The sequence below is a fragment of the Ictalurus punctatus genome, chromosome 28, assembly GCF_001660625.3.
Source record: "Ictalurus punctatus breed USDA103 chromosome 28, Coco_2.0, whole genome shotgun sequence".
NCBI classification, from domain to species: domain Eukaryota; kingdom Metazoa; phylum Chordata; class Actinopteri; order Siluriformes; family Ictaluridae; genus Ictalurus; species Ictalurus punctatus.
Window position 1 is genome coordinate 14,524,662 of NC_030443.2, and position 18,326 is coordinate 14,542,987.

General features: G+C 38.5%; 1 protein-coding gene across 1 annotated transcript; it reads right to left on the reverse strand.

Annotated features, from left to right (window-relative positions):
• Positions 1–205: 205 nt before the first annotated feature.
• flrt1a (fibronectin leucine rich transmembrane protein 1a) lies at positions 206–4,354 on the reverse strand. Its single transcript, XM_017459467.3, has one exon. It carries the CDS (start codon positions 4,149–4,151, stop codon positions 2,058–2,060), a length of 2,094 nt encoding a protein of 697 aa, XP_017314956.1. The 5' UTR covers positions 4,152–4,354; the 3' UTR covers positions 206–2,057.
• Positions 4,355–18,326: the final 13,972 nt, after the last annotated feature.

Below are 18,326 nucleotides of genomic sequence, written 5' to 3' on the forward strand. Positions count from 1 at the left end.
AAAGATGACAGGACAAGGTGATTTTGATATAAATTCCAAGAGACAGGAAGGGAAGGAAAGGAAAGAGTGATGTATATTAATGCAAACACATAGAAGACAAAAAAAACAAAACAAAAAAAAAAACAGTTCTATGCATGTCTGAACACAACACAAAACTGTATATCTCCCACTAGTGCATTTCCTACTTCCCTTACACCCATGAATAATGTGTAAAAAAAAATTAAATTAAATAAAAAACAAACAAACAACAAGGAAAACAGAAAAGAAAAATACACAATAAATACATCTGTCTCTCAGATTCATGCAACAAGTGCCCTATTCTCCCACAGTGTAGGTCCACAGTGTTACGGTTTGTATGCCTTCTCTTTGCTATCTTTCATTTCATTCAACACTAGCTCTAATTTACAGCTATATCTATTTGGAGTAGATAGCAGCCTTATCTACTACAGATGGGTTTGGGGAGCCAAATGAATTAAAGTGAGTAATCACACAGGAAAGTGTCAGCTTGATGCCCTGCCCACATGCCCACAAGACACTGCATGGACTCCATTTCCTAGAGAAAGGTTATTGGTTAGAGGTGGCTGTTTCGTGCTGACATAGAATCAGCTTCCCTTCATCAGTATTAAATACATTAAAACTGACGTAAGATCAGGAGAATAGTTAAGTGTTTGGGGGCCATCATAGAGCTTTTTCATTAACAGGAATATTATCAATACTAATTTCTTTTTGGGGGTAGAGTGAAGGAGTCACACTGGTAGATTTTGAGGAGGATCTGACTTGAACAATAGTATGGGGAATAACTGGTCAGGTGGAGAGTTCATAGTGATATAATGACAACTAATTCAACACAAAATGATTCTTAATCATTACACGAGTTACAGGGCTAGGCAAAACCACAGTGTTTTTAATGTCACCAGCAGCAAGACTGACCGAGTTCTAGCTAAACAGATTATTTAAACCATAGAACAGATAAAAAACAAAAAAGACAGCAGTATGGGATAAATAAACGTTCAGAAAAAATACATAACAAGTCTGGAACACAATATGTTTTCACACTTTCACTTCCAAAAGTCTTTGTGTTGGATTCAAATATCTACACACCTTGCCTGTGTTCAACATTAATAATAGTGTTTCAATTTTCTTTAAAAAAAACAACAAAAAACAAAAAAAAATTCCATCAGTCTAATTGAACCTTACAGATCACATTTCCCCACAGCTCCAGGTTAAAATGAACCAGACAGCAAGAAACTTGCTACCATATCAAGATCATTTTTAGGTGTTTAAAACTAGTGTGCATCACTATTCATGACCACTGTTTGTCACTCCATATACTCTCCCATAAAATCCTACACCAGATGTCCAAGTCCAAAGTCACTTATGAAAACCAGAAGCAAAATTTCAGTTCTCTCCATGTTTATTCCAGCAAGCTTTTAGTCCCCGAAGAGCTGAACTGCCAAGACCTCTTTTGATTCCCTGTACAGCAGTGGATTTTGAGAAATCCTTATCCACCAAGGTGTTCTCTGTCTTTCTAGCCACTCTAGCCAGTACTATACTCCTCCACATCATGTCAGGAGCAACACTGAAGCAGTTGGGCAGCTAACAATTAGAGTCACAGGAGATGAAGGTTTAAAATACAAATTTGTTCTTTTTTCAGTAAGTGCCATTTATCCATATCACATACAATTTGAGCTCTAAATAGGAGGAATCTCTGTGTAAAATACAGTTTGTACTGCCCTTGAATCCATTCACCTCACTAAGGGAGACAGGGATAAAACAGTGATGCTGAGGACACACCAGGTTACATTGGGGGGAGTGAAAATGCCAGTTGGAATCACTGCCTAAAATGGTATAGGCATTTCTTGGTGCCAAACATATAATACGGTTTCTTAGTAGGCATTTCGGCCAATTTAGAGCTTCCTTGGTGCCATGAACAGCAGGCTAGGTTGGAATGGAGACAGAAGGCACAATGGGGTCCTGTAGACCCCATGCAGATTAAAAAAATGTGCATCTATCCAGTACCATATTTTTTTTTTATAGTGTTCACTAAATCAGCCTTATCACGTGTAAGAGTAATCTATATCTGGAATACCTCCTTCTCTATAGCCACGGTTTGTGCCATAGCCCGCATTAGTTGTGTGACTGGGGGGTTTGTATAGACCTGTGCCATTGGAAGGGAAGATTGTGTGTATTATGTAGTCTTCCTGTACTGGCTTGGGCTGCAGTGTCTCTCTGGCAGCCATTGGTGTCATCTGGAATCCAGGTCCTCGGATCTCCAGTATGGTGGTATCTTTTTTAGTGCCCGATTCAATGTAGTCATCATAATGCTTGCTTTTCCGTGAGCTACTGCGGTTGTAGTGATCTCTTGAGGAAAAACGCCTGGAGCGGTGGCCATACCAGCAGAATATTCCAAGAATAAGTGTTAGAGAAACTATCGCAGTAGCTCCACCAATAATCCCAGCAAGTGGAAGTGAGGTGATGTGCTCCGAGCCACGATCCTCTCCTTGGTCAACATCAGACAGGTTGGGATCAGATGTCTCAGCCTTTGCACACACTGGAGCCTCATCCGTGTCTGTGTTCCCTCCAGATATACTGCCTTTGTTCCCGTTGCCAGAGACTAGGGGTACCATGCAGATGATGTAGCTGGATGCCGGTTGGAGGGCAGTAAGGAGATACTCTCTTCGGTCACCCCTCACTAGAGTCTCAGTAATGGAACCCATTGCAGCACTAGTCCCTAGGCGGAGCCAACTAAGCCTGAAAGAAGAAGATGTTTGAGCCACACTCCATGTGACCCTGATGCTGTCATGGGATAGTGGCTTTACATTCAGGGCCAGGTTCTTGCCCACACCACTGCTGCCAAGTGTGTAGTCTAAGCCTTTGTCTGGAAGCCCCAGACCCGGTCGCTTGGACCGCAGAGTGAACAAGGATCCTTGTGGAGGGGACAGAGTTGTGGAAATGACTCCTGCTCCACCCATTCTATTGCCAGTAGTACCTCCCCCACCTGGTGAACCCACTCCACCTATCCCCCCACCTCCAGCAGCTGCCAATTCACAGTCATCCATTTGGCTAGTAAGGTCCCTTAGTGGCATGTCACGTACTCGCTCTGGAGATTGGCAAGTTAGTCCTCGGACTGTAATAGTGTTCCCTTTGGCTTCCAGCCAGTCATACAGCCAGCGCAGGTTGCATCCACAGTGCCAAGGGTTGCCACGTACAAGCAACTGCCCCAGGCTTTCCATGTCCCGGAACAAACCTCTGGGAAGTGTGGTCAGGTTGTTCCCGGAAAGGTCCAGCCTCTGAAGACCACGCATTCCATCAAGAGAGCCCCGTGGCATGTGGATCAGTGCATTGTCCTGGAGAGAGAGTCTTTGCAGGTGTGCGCTAGGTAAATTGAGAGGTGGAGTCTGAAGGGAGTTCCGTACCAAAGACAGTTCGGTGAGGTTTGAGAGGCGTGAGAAGGTGTCATCTGCAATGCGCTGATTCGCCAGAAGGTTACCATCCAAGACAAGACGGCGCAGGGAAGATAAACCTCGGAAGGCATGTGTAGGAATTGTTGAGATACGATTATCATCTAAGCGGAGCTCCTCTAATGAAGCTGGAAGCCCTGAGGGAATGCTGGAAAGGTGATTTCTGGAAAGGAAGAGAAGACGAAGACGAGGATTGTCGGCAAAAGCCTGGTCCTCTATACTAACTGTGGACACTGAGTTGTCATCCAAATGCAACTTCTCCAGGAGCGGCAACCTGGCTAATGCAGCCCGAGGTAGCACCCGGATGTTGTTGTCTTGGAGATGAAGTTCCCTTAATGATGGTGGTAGGTGCATGGGAAAGTCATCCAGCTCATTATCATAGAGATATATAACCTCCACAGTAGTGAGGTACTCCAAGGATGTGGGAAGTCCTGCATTATCTATATGATTGTTTTGAAGATAAAGAATGGAGGCAGATGGGGGGAGTGGTGGGATAGCACTCAGACCACGGTCATTGCAGTAAATAAAGTCTTCGTCACATCGGCACACAGAAGGACACACTACATCCCCCTCTGCATCCATTTCCTGTGAGGCAGTTGGAGCACACTGCAGCACCTCGGCCAACAGTGTGAGGCACAGCAGGAGAAGAAAGAGCCAATCACGAAGCTCAGCCATGGCTTCAGGAGCCATGATTCCAATGTCTAACCTTTCCTCCTCTTGTTTTTCTTGATGTTGTGCCTTTATCTTCTGTGTAGCTACTTCACAGATACCCAGAATGTAGGTCCTCTGTTAAGGTGCAAAGAAGTTCAGTGCTTAGCCACAGTAGAGCTAAGGCAGCCAGCCTGAGGAAAGAGAGAGAAATAAGCTTGAATTAATACCTAAATTACTCATGATTCCTCTGATTTTCCAATTACAACCTAAAATGCCACAGGCTGCATAGGCTTTTTAAATTACATGTCCAAACAGATCTAAAACAATGATGCATCCACAATTCTCCTGAAGAGGTAGACACCGGTCATCATGCAGTATAAAGACACTTTAAGGTAGAGCAAGAAAAATGGGCCAAAGCGACTTTATGAGTGATCAAGGTGCTGAGTTTATTGAACAGAACACAGTTTGATGCAATTAAAATGTAGCAATGTCATCTTTGTAGATAAGAAATGACAGTGCATGTACCACATGTTCTAAATGCTGTGTGGAGCATTTAAATTCCTTTCAATCTGAAGTGTGTGCACACAGTGATTTCTGTCCAAGCATCACAAATATTTTCAAACATGACCATCCTTCACTTCCTCTCCGGTACAACCTCAGTTTGTTGACAATACTTTAGAGTCAGCTCATGTGTGCATATGTGGTTTGCACCTGTATGTGTGTATCTGAGAAACAAAATGTTTGTCAGGGAAAGTTGGATTAAGGTAGGCGATAAGGGCGTGTTTGAGACTAAACAGCTGCTCAAATGAATCTGTTGACCAGCATGGGGTATTTGGGTCATTTCTCTGATATACACCTTAAAAGATTCTAGAGAGAGAGAGCAGTAAAGAGAAAGTGATTGACAGGGAAACGTGTGTGGGATTACAGAGCGTATAGGTGTTGTGAGTGTTGTGAATGATTAAGCAGCTGCTTGGGAGAAGGCTATAGAAAAAACTATTAAAAACTATTAAAACTGTTAAAAATATAACATATGATTTAATTTTGTTGACATATACGGACATATTATTGCAAAACTTGTCCAAATAGACATAAAAAGTTGTGTAAAATAAGCAACTTTTTTATACGAACTATAAAGGCTTGGTATAAATGAGTATGCATGGCTAAGCCTTCCCGCTATCTTTTTTTTTTTTTTTTAAGGAGAACATATTAGACGTAAAAATAAGCATCAGTTTTTGACATCCACATCATTTTATTTGCTGTAAACAAATAGTTTAAAATGGATTCTTTTTTACAGCACCACCAATGATTGTAAGAAAAATACATAGAATTGTATGAAGTAGAGGCTGGGGCTGATTTCATTCTAGCTCAGTCTATAGATTCATGCAGCCTTTCATTAACAATCATGTCAAATGATTACACTTAGTAACACTAGATAATATATATATATATATATATATACATACATATATATATATATATATATATATATATATATATATATATATATATATATATATATATATATTACACCTAAAGTAAAATAAACATAAAGGTGGATTATTTTCTCAATCACTGATTTTTTTTTTCTTCAAAATGTCTACAATCTCCAAGTCAGAAGACTACGTGAACAAATTATGCTCATGGATGGCACAACTTTGGTTTGAGTGAAAGAACTGTCTAATGGCAAGCGACAGCTTCTCTATTTACCGTGCTTGCTATTCAGAAGAGACACGACATAATTACGGACTTGAATGCACTTCCCTTTAAAAAAAAAAAAAGCAATCAAAACTGGTCCTGCCTGTCTTTCAATAAGTGTGTTTCTATGCATAGGTATAACAGTTTTATTCCTTTGAGATCTCAAGCTACTGTATAAGGCTTAACCATAATAGATTCATAATAGTAAAGTTGAGTTGCTGATAGGTAGTAAAATGTTTTAGTCCTCCCATTCAATATCATAACCAGACTTCACTGACAGTTACACTCTAACAATCACGGTATTACATCAAGATATGAGACAAAGTTGTCTCTATTTAATTTTGAATGATTTTCCAACAACAGATCAATACAGTAAAAAAAACAAACAAACAACATAGTCAGTTTATTGTTTTCCTATTGGTTTTATGGTGGTCATGCACCTTCAGACCTTTATAACTATGCTAGTAACAAAAAGCTAGTCCAATGAACAAAGTATATACATTTAGAGCATAAATTTAAATTTAATTTAAATGTAATTCCACGGAAGAATTAACGACATTCCACAAAAAATTTTTTTGAATAAGCAACTGCCTCTACAACTAACCCTGGATCTTTTCATAGTAATTGCACATACTGTACACTGCAGTTTTGTTTCTTGTGCCAATTACTGTATATTTACAAAGAAAAATCTTTGTACATCTGAGTGTTAGTTTAAATCTAAGTGTTAGTCATTAAATCTAAGTGTTAGTCATGTTGGCAGAAAATACACGTGTATACTCTGCTACACAACACTGAGGATCTGGTCTTGGTCACTGAGGAACCTCACATACGTATTGTTGTGTGTGGATGCATGAGTGCTTGACCATTTAAGTGCATGCATGTGTGGTCCCTTAACATTTGTGCATGTATGTGTGCGAGAAATACACATGAATCACTAGGAGACAGGCTGACTTGGGGCTGTCCAGACGGCCTGTCGCCTGAGCACCCCCACCACGCCACACCCCTCCAATATTCCAGGCAGTGATAGAGCAGCTTGGGACTATATCAATTTACATCCAGGGACCCTGGGACAGGCCTGAGCAAGAGAGACAGAGCTCTGTTATCACTCCCTCATAAAATTCACCGCATTACAATAAAACTATATCTGGTGCTGCCAGGTGTCACGCGTGAGTGAATGAAATAAAAATAACGGTTTATCCGAAGGGGAACAGGGGCGCATGTGAAGATATGGCCATATTCCATGGTGAGCAGAAGATAAAGCCAAGTAGGCAGCTATCTGCTGATGCATGTCCATAAATAACAACTTTTTATATATGCGATTGGCAGTCGTGAATGCAGAGATGCAGGCTGATCAAAACACATGAGGGGGTGATGTACAAAAGAGATGGATGAGAGAAAAAAAAAGTGATACAATGAGAATAAGAGATTGATGGTGGGAGGGAAAAGGAAAGGAAGCATGAACATAGGGGAGAAAGTTAATGGTCATTCTCGGATGAATCACCCATCGGTCCATCTGCCCATCCGTCTGTCCGTCTTTTAATTTCTTTTCATTTTCTGCCTAATAAGGTTATTTGGTTGTCATCCAGGCATTGCGTAATTCAAATCAATAAAGCATGACTGTGATGCATGACTGTAAGAATTTTATTTTTCTCAGCATAGAAGGTGTCTTAAAACTCCCTGAATATGTCATTTGGAGCCATTAAATAGAGTATATAATCTATGTAGAATACTAAACTGTTTAATATATGAGGAATAAAACACAATGGGGCATGCTGTTATAGGAAAACCATCAAGAATGGGGTGGCCCAATATGAAATAGAGTTACTCTTACCACTCCAAAGATGATGATTTTCCAATAACAGCACAAGTGTTTTATTCCTGTTATTCAAGTTAGTTTCCTCAACAGCCCCCCCCCCCCCCCCCCCCTTTCACGAAGTTAATAAGACACAAAAAACTCAGCTTGTCATGTTACTGAGAATGTGTAAAGTGTAAAGTTTCTCTCTTTGGCAGAAAACTTACTGAGTGATACAAAGCACTGACACTGGAGACTCCATGAATGATAAATATAGTACATCTCCTTAAGAAAGACTACATCATCAACCAGGATGTGCTCACAAGATATTCTGGTGTAGAAACAATTCTCTGTCCAAACAGAAATGAAACAAAGATTCAAGTACGAAAAAAAGCTTCCGTATAGGACCTTAAAAGGTTTTCTTTTCAGTTTCTTCCAATAGGGGAACCCTAAAGGTTCTATGTAGAACCCTATAACAGGCTTTCCTTTCCAAAAAGTTTCCTAGTAGAACCTCAACCTCTACAACTGTACCTTTCTAACTACCCAAACCATCCAAAGAGACTTTTCCAATATACATTACATACATTTTTGGAAACCATTGGTTCTCTCAAACACATTTCTAAAAATGATAGAACAACACTTAAAATAATTTTAAAAATCTCTATATAAAATAAAACATTTTCTTCAACATGAAAATGCTACCCCATGCCAAGCTTCAGCTAAAGAGCTTTTAAACAGTGAACAGTAATAAAAGTTACTAACTCTCTATTGCTCCCTCGTTCCTGCTTTCCTTTCTCCCTCTCCCTGTCCAGCATTTACTAACCCAATCCCTGTTGGTCCATGAAGAAGCCTGTTCAGTGCATCCAAACCTGTTGCCATGGAATTCATTTGAATCAATGTCCCTCCTCACCAAATTGAAGATTAAATATTAATCCTTAAAGCATGAAGGACCAGACAGTGCCGACTCCTGATCCCCCAACCCACAGCAAAATTACAGGCCCTTATTTTATTAGAAAATATTCAAATAGAAGAATGAGACAAGCAACACACACTTGGTGCAATATTCTTTTTCTGCTCTTAAAATGAAAAGTTCTCAGCTCCAATCCTTTTGCCCCCCTGACCTGTAAACCGACAGCTGAAAATAGCGAATTAAAAGCATAATAAAATAGCATACATCCTGCAAACACATTACGATTTCATGACCTCAATTTAATATCTTGTGGTTTCATTAACTTGTGTGCATGAGCAGCTGTCTGAACATGATATTTAAAAAAAAAATAAAAAAAATATATCACATGCAGAATAATAGGACGTGCAGTGCTGCTTTGTAAGATGGCAGATAATGAGGGTGGAAGCCATATTGTTAAATGAAACTAAATTTGTAGCGATTAATGTGAAAAATATAATTAAGACTATTCATGCAGCAAGATAATGTTAATATACAAGATTTATATTAGATTAATAAGTGTATTTCAATGCTTGCCACATTCTCATTCATCTATCATGAATGTTTCAGTGCATTGGCTCTGGAAAAACATGGATGCCCAGAGCAAGATTGTATTTGTATGTCTACTCTCTGAATTTGCTAAACATATAAAGAGGATCTACATGAATTATTTCTGTGCGAGTAGCAATGAGGCACATGAGAAACATTGTGTCAGTAAATCAACAGAATTACGTTACAAAGCCAAACTTACAAAGCTGTTAAAACATCATTTCACAACACAAAAAGAACTCATTTTATCCAGTTTAAAATGATGCAAAGGGAAATATGGTTACTTGACTTTGCCGCCATATTGTGCATGACATCATGCGCATTTATGTTAGAGAATGCAGGCTTGGTGGATCTTGTTTGAGTTCCTGGCTGAGTTGAATGGCTGCTCCATTTCACTTTTCCATGAGGTCGGTTTTTCCAAGTTCTGTATACAAGGGATTTCAAACTTAAGTCGTCAACTCTGAATGTGGCCCAGTGCTGGGAGTATTTGTTGTGCAATTCCCATGATCACTTTATACGCAGAGTCACTTGCTATTTTTGTCTGTGACTATTTTATCTATGTTTATCATTCACTGTACAGGGTGTCCCCAAAGTCTCCACACATAGGGGAATATATATATATATATATATATATATATATATATATATATATATATATATATATATATATATATATAAGTGAGTACATCCTCACATTTTTGTAAATATTTTATTATATCTTTTCATGTGGCAACACTGAAGAAATGACACTTTGCTACAATGTAAAGTGGTGAGTGTACAGCTTGTGTAACAGTGTAAATTTTCTGTCCCCTCAAAATAACTCAACACACAGCCATTAATGTTTAAACCGCTGGCAACAAAAGTGAGTACACCCCTAAGTGAAAATGTCCAAATTGGGCCCAATTAGCCATTTTCCCTCCCAGGTGTCATGTGACTTGTTAATGTTACAAGGTCTCAGGTGTGAATGGGATTCAGGTGTGTTAAATTTGGTGTCATCGCTCTCACACTCCCTCATACTCAACATGACACTTCATGGCAAAGAACTCTCTGTGGATCTGAAAAAAGAATTGTTGCTCTACATAAAGATGGCCTAGGCTATTAAGAAGATTGCCAAGACCTTGACACTGAGCTGCAGCACGGTGGTCAAGACCATACAGTGGTTTAACAGGGCAGGTTCCACTCAGAACAGGCCTCGCCATGGTCGACCAAAGAAGTTGAGTGCACGTGCTCAGAGTCATATCCAGAGGTTGTGTTTGGGAAACAGACGTATGAGTGTTGCCAGAATTGCTGCAGAGGTTGAAGGATTGGGGGGTCAGCCTGTCAGTGCTCAGACCATACGCCCCACACTGCATCATATTGGTCTGCATGGCTGTCGTCCCAGAAGGAAGCCTCTTCTAAAGATGATGCACAAGAAAGCCCGCAAACAGTTTGCTGAAGAAAAGCAGACTAAGGACATGGATTACTTGAACCATGTCCTGTGGTCTGATGAGACCAAGATAAACTTATTTCGTTCAGATGGTGTCAAGCGTGTGTGGAGGCAACCCTGTAGTTCATCTTTCACTTTACACAGTCCATCAATAGAAACGGACCATGACAGGATCACCACTGACTAGGTCTGATTTGGGTGGTGGACATTCTCAGCACGGTAATGACACATGGAAGTGTGTGTTTAGTTGTGTGTGAGTTGTGTGTTGGGGTATTTGTTGTCCACTGTGTCAATGTGATAGGTGTGGGTTATTTGTTTCTGCAGAATAACAAATGCAGGATCCACATTTGATTATTGTCATCACAGCCAAGTGATGTATACCGTAACTAATCACCTGTAATGAATTTGGTTACCTTTGCCCAGGTACCAAGAGTACCAAATACGGACCAATTAATGAAGAGAGTTAGTTAGTCAAACTGTCACAGAATCGTCACGTTCAATCAGTCATTCAACTAAACCACCATCTAAAAAAAACAAAAACAAAAACAAACATATACGTGCTGTGTATATAAAGGGGTCTTTGGTTTGTCCCTCTGAGATTGACAGTCCCTTAAAGGTTCTATGTGGAACTCTCTTACAATTAGGTTACAAGTCAATCTCCTCTAGAGAGATAGGAGCATAACCCATTTTCATTCTGGAATAGTATTTTTTCTTTTCGCAGCAAATCACAATAAATATTCATTCATGATGTGGATACTACTATATACTTTAATGGACTGTATGGTTTCTACTCTCAGGATGTAACTGCAGTGTCCTCAAATGCTGCATCAGTCTTGAATGTGATTAATCTGTCACTGTCATTAAGTGGGGCGACTCCGACAGTCATGCGGCACCCAAGTAAATTTTACATTGAAGCAAATTATACACATCTCTGCTCATCTTTCCTCGGTTCTTCCTTCCCTCTGCATCTCTTAATCATGTCATTTTAGCTTTTCTTTCAAACAACTTTGGGTTCAAAGCTGAGAGCTGGCTACGAATTTAATTCGGGAGTCACGGTTCTTTAGCATTCTACAGTTTTGTGATAAGAATATTTTTTTAATAGGATTTTTTTTTTTTTTTGCAAGCTAGGCAAATCAATTTCTTAACTCAATTCAATTCATTACTCTAGACTCATTACTTGCTTTAAATTTAAATCAGCACAAATGAAAAAAATTCACATAAACACAGACTTCCAGTGGTGTGCAGGGCCCAAGGCGACGTTTCAGTTGTATGAGGGAATGTGGCTTGTGTATGGTGTGTGCATACAAATAAACTGTAGAACATCATCAGAGCACGAATTATACCATACACTGTATAGAAAAAAAGTTGACTTCACTTAAAATTTCAAAGCAACTTGCTGCACAGTTTGTTTTTTTTTTAGTTTACTCAACTTAACACAATTTTTAACCTAGAGTTACCTTGAAATTTTAAGTTAAGTCAACTTTTCTTTTCTATAGTGTAGGAAAGAAATCAATTTTTAAATACTTAAGAACTTGAATTTCCATAGCTGTTAAACATGTCGACATTTCCATTTCCGTAGCTGTTTCTTGCCAGTATTTCTAACCGATGTCCTAAAAAGACCATTAAAATTAAATCATGGAATATAAATATAATATACTTCACATACAGCAGAGCAGCCAGCAGTTAATTATTGATTGTTTCTTTCAAGCATAAACTCGTGCTCTAAGATCAATAATACAATAATTTCCCATACATATTCTAAAAGATCGGCCAAGTTTTTTGTTTAGTTGCTGCTTTCTGCCATGGGCAAAATATATTTCCATCCCTCACAACCTGTCAGAATGTCTCACTGGCTAACTGAGAAGTGTTGTTTAATTAGTCATATGACAAAGTGCACTCTGAGTAACATTAGTTTGTGATCTAGATTGGCATAAAAATAATGTTTAAAAAAACCCCATCTAGTTAAAGTTCTCTGTAGCTGCTTTGTTGATTGAAGAAAGGTCTCACTATCCATTTCTTGCTATAATCTTAGCTGATAGTCAGTTCAGGGCTTTGATCGACTGCCCCTTTCACCTACCCTTTGAGACGGCTCTGATTGTTCACTCACTTAATCATAGGCTAAATTAAAGTCCCAGGGAAGCAAAACCTGTGATTTCATTCTAATGGCATTGATGTTGGTCGCAATCTGCAACACAAGAGTGACTTTCCTTCATCTACATGTCCCTTTACAGAACTTTCTGCCTTTTCAGGCAGTTACACTCACAAAAACTTCACCCTCACCAATCACAAGGATAAGGTTCAGGGCTTGAAAATCGACAAATGAGGCTAAAATATGGCACTGGCAGGGAACTCTGTTAAGTGACCAGACACTTTGGTGTGCCTCATACAAAGTGTGATATAATACTAAAATTTTATTAGAGTGTCAATAACTGTATATTATCTCCTTGGGTGCGCGCGCACACACACACACACACACACACACACACACACACACACACACACACAACATTTGGAAATATTTTGACTTGTTAAATACTAAATACTAAATACTTTCCATCCATCCATTTTCTGTACCACTTATCCTACACAGGAGCCTGGAGGCTATCTTAGAGGACTTGGGGCACAAGACAGGGGACACTTTAGATGGGTGTCAACCATCTCAGGACACAATCATTATTTAGAAATGCCAAATAGCTGACAACACATGTCTTTGGACTTTGGATTGGGGGAGGAAACTGAAGTGCCCAGAGGAAACCCCAGAAGCAATGGGAGAACAAGCAAACTCTGCACACACAGGGCAGAGGTGGGATTCAAACCCTCAACCTCAGAGGTGTGAGGTAAGCATGCTACAATGTCCCCTTAGTTGAAATACTATTAGCTGACTAGTGGCTGGGGAGCTACACAGTTATTTTCGAGCCCTAATGATGAAGCTAACCTAGCAAGAAAAAAACAGTGAGTAAAAGATAAACTAGCATGTAAAAACATTAATGACTAAACCCCCAACCCGGGTGTAATTAAGGTCTTTTTAATTTTTTTAAGTAAAACCAAAATTAGTAACCTTTAAATGGTTTATTCACTATTAATTAGACTTTATTAATACTCACTTGTATTGGTCATAATTGAGGATGTGTTGGGTGAAAATGATTAATAAATGCATTATTAGTTGTGATAAATTATTAAATGTCCTCAATATGAAAACAACAGAGCATAAACTAATCATCTAAATTCAATACACATGTCTTATTAGTGTAAAATTAGCAACATATTATACCAGTAGGTTCTGGTGGCTTCAAGTGACTTCTGAAGGCACTAATACTACAATACATGTCCCATATTATTCTATTCACATAAATTTTAATATTAATTCCTTAAATTAACATTCCAATGATGTTTTGTTTATGACCTACGGTGTTAATTTTCAGATAAGAGATAAGAGAATTGTTATTTCAGTGTTGGTAGCCTTGGTTTTGTGGATGCAACATATACTGGTCCATTAGTATTCAACTTGTTGTTGTTGTTTTTTTTTTGTTTTTGTTTTTTTAAAAAATAATTTTGACTTTAGAATATGGGACACCTGCGATGGACTGGCACCCTGTCCAGGGTGTACCCCGCCTTGTGCCCGATGCTGCCTGGGATAGGCTCCAGGTTCCCCGTGACCCTGAAAAGTAGTAAGAGGTAGAAGATGGATGGATGGATGGATGGAATATGGGACACAATTTGACTTACTAAAAACTCGTGAAGTGCATTTTAGCTACTAATTAGTGATAATTAAAACTCTACTTTGGCATATAGAACACATAAGATAATATTAGAGACTTATTTAGCATTTTAAAAGCTCTTAAACACAGTGAAGTGAAGTGCCTTGAAATGCGCAGCGTTATTTGATGGGTTGACTTACTTCCCACTGAAACAGGAAGTCACAGTTGGACATACTGAGGACCTGTGAAATTTGTCATTGTTTTGGAGCACACTAGCTTATAGATAACCTTAAGGCTAACATAGTCATACTAAAAGCCACAAAACAGCCATTTTGATTTCATGGGGATTTTAAAGTTATAAACTACATGTCACATGATGCTACCTAGAATCTACAGGTATAATACAGCATGTAGCGTACACTAACAACAGGTGAATTTAGATGCTCTATAATTTGCACAACAATGCTTAACAAAGCATTGATTCCACATTATCGCAACTGATAATGCATTTATTAGTCATTTTTACACAACAGTTCTTCAATTATGTATTAATACAAGTGTTTATGAATAAAATTCAATTCATAGTGAATAATAAATAGTGCCTAATTAGGGCTTTATTAAACAAATAACATGGCCTTCATTAACTGCTAATATGTGTTCCTTAAAATGAAGTGTGACCAAAAAGAAAAGCTAAACTAGTCAGTAAATTTGAAAGATAATCTAGCGATTAAAAGCAAAAGCTAACCTATAATAAATAATGGCCTTAACTCTAAATTCTGGTGAATGTAAAGCTGAAGAGTCCAGACTCTCTCCACTTGCACAGTTGTATTAGGTTCATGAGTGGCGTAACAGGCTGGCAGTCTCAGACAGGCTGTCAATCAATCTAGTTCATTACAATATTATTACACCCACACTCTGCTACGCTGAGATTTTCACCCTCAGTTTTTGTGTATGCATTGTGATCATAAAAATAGTACTCCACCATACACATCCCTGTGAATAAGTTGTCACTATAGTAATGATAACGTATTAGAACAAACAATTGTGTTAATATGAACTTGTGATTTGAATTACACTCAGGAATACTACAATCCAAACTGCTGTTAAAGAAAATTAATCAACACCTTCTGATCAGTCAGATGTGAGAATCCATGAGCCATGTGCTATAATGCTTACTATGTACTAGCATTCTGGTGTGCTAGTCACCTACATAGTGTTAGCCTTAGACATACGCTTTAATGTGCTAGTATGCTAGTATGTGTTTTGTTTTAGAGTGTTTTTAGTGTGCCAAGGAGTACAGTATGTGCTTTAGTCTCCTGGTATAATAGGAAATAGTCAGCTAACATCCTAGCTAGTGTTCAGTAGCTCTAACATTTTAGAGGTGTAGTGTTGTAAGGTGTGTTACCTTTAGAGGCAGAAGCTTTCGCAGAATTTTATAGTGTGCTAGGGAATTTTAACAAGCTACTGTTCTTTATGCAGTGCAGCGCAGTGAAAGGGTGATGGCTTTATTTGTATCAGAGTGTTAAAATGTATTATTGTGATGTGCTAATCTTTTTTTTATTGAGTCGCGGTGTTGGATTTTCTGAAATGGATGCAGGGATGTAAACCTGACGCACTTCCTAACATCTTGTATTCAATTTATGATGTTTTTTTTTCTCCACTTCTGTCAAATGTAAATCATCAACTCTGAGCGCATGTATACATATATTCCCATATGTACAGGCAAAAGAACCTTTCAGGCTGCATCTCTCTCTCTCTCTCTCTCTCTCTCTCTCTCTCTCTCTCTCTCTCTCTCTCTATCTGTGTGTGTGTGTGTGTGTGTGTGCTTAGACTATGTGGGTGCTTAGTATGTCTGAGTATTGCATTTGTATGCAATCCATCATCTTTGGTTAGATAAAAAGATGGCAGGGTGTTTAAATTCAAATTGAACAACCTCTATCTCTCCCCTCATCTCAGTCTGCCTCTCCCTCTCTTCCATGTGCTCTCTCTTTTTCTCGTCCGTTATAGTCCATATCAGAACGTGCTCTGAATAAGAAACAAGGCGGCTGATTGAGTCGCAATTTCTCTCTGCTGCTTTCATGCAAACCCTTCTGTTTCATCATGCCCCTTTTTTTCAAGCCTGTCTTTTTCCTTCTCTCTCTCTCTCTCTCTCTCTCTCTCTCTCTCTCTCTCTCTCTCTCTCTCTCACACACACACACACACACACACACACATGCACATACACACACTCATAATCTAGCTCTTCCTCCTGTCCATAAGTCCCTTTCATTTCCCCCTCCTCTAAATTCTTTTGCCTTTGATTCTCTCATTTCATCTGTCTCTTTTTCACTGCCTCTTTCCTTTTTGATGAGCAAAAAAAAAAATAAATCCTTTTCTCATTTCTTCTTCTTTGTCTTCTTCCACTCCACTCCGTTAATCCTTTCTTGTTCTGCCCTTTTTTCTTACAGCTGATGAAAATCCTCACCCACACAAAAACAATCCAGTGACGCCCCTCTACCCACATAGGCCGTAATCGGCTTGCAATACCATCAGGTCTCATTCAGCGTCATCTTCTATCATGCATGTTTGATCTCATCATGTCATGGTGTGAAGCTATCTACTGGTACTCTGTTGGACAGAAAATAATTTCTGCTGCTGGATTATCATGGTGTGAGAAATTGTATATATATATATATATATATATATATATATATATATATATATATATATATATATATATGGATTGATAAACCATGATTAGTGAAAAGGAAGTTTAGAATACTATTAAAGTGCACCTATTATGGTTTTGAAGCGTGCCTAATTTTGTTTTAAAGGTCTCATGCAATAGATTTACATGCATCCAAGGTAAAAAAAAAAAAAAAAAACACTTTAATGTGCTCAAAATTTAAACTGCAGCATTACATTTTTCCCCTGAGTGTCAAAAACGACTCATTCAGTGATCCGTTCTAAAGGATCTGTTCTAAACTCCTCCTTTCACAGAGCATACTCTGCTCTGATTGGCCAGATGTCCCAGTCTGTTGTGATTGGTTTACTGCTGTCAGCATGTTTCAAAAAGGAAACGCCCACTACCATAACGAGTTTCAGCTCCGTCTGTCAGCGAGCAGCCAATGAAGAGCAGAGGCGGGGCTTTTTGTTACAAACCTATGTACGTTAGTACAGGAAGTAAAGTCTGGAATCACTCGTTTCAGTGTGCACTTTGATTTTTGAAACTTTGCGGACTTTTTACATTCACAAACATCTCTATAACACACTACATGAAAGGTAATTGAAATAACATAATAGGTGCACTTTAACAAAGAATGCTGTTTATTTGAAGACAATGTTAAATTTGTGCCACCGAGTTCACTTTTCAGTTTCAGAGTGTTTTTCTTCTTTCTCGTTGTAAATTTTTGTTCAGTACTTTTGATACAAATTTAAATAAACGATTAACCATAACCGAAGAACATTTTCAGTCTTCTATACAGGTTGTAAGATATTTTAACGAATCCATGGATACACAATACACAGCTTCATTAACCTCGTGACCAAGGCAACTCTCTTAAAATAGCATTACAAGAGGAAAACTGTCAATTACTGCAGCAGCACAAAGTATTAAGCAGTAATATGAAATTAGCACATGAAACAACTCTACCCGAAATGTACTGTATACTGAGAATAAAATGAATAAAATATTTAACTGTTTTCACTGAATATTCATATTACATACTGTATTCTAACACGACACCATTCAGAATAATCCATAACCTGTGTAATTTTCATACTACAGTGGGCAGTAGTCTCTCAAGGTGCAGGTAATTAAATGAATTATAGCCTAATGCCACTGAATATTTATGATTAATTATCAGCGAATAGATATAGATAATCACAGCTAGGCAATTACGCAACACCTGGTTTTTAAGTTAACAAAGAAGATAAAGTCATAACAAGCTAAGTGGCTATAGTACCTAAGGTAGTCATTATTTCAATATGCTTTTCTTTTCCTACTAATATTATCATTAATTCCACACAAGCCAATCCATATGAAAAGCTAGGAAGATCTGAAATTAAGGTCAGAAAGCTGTGATATTGGTTTGGGTCTGATTCTGAAAGTTGTAGGCAAACGGTTTCT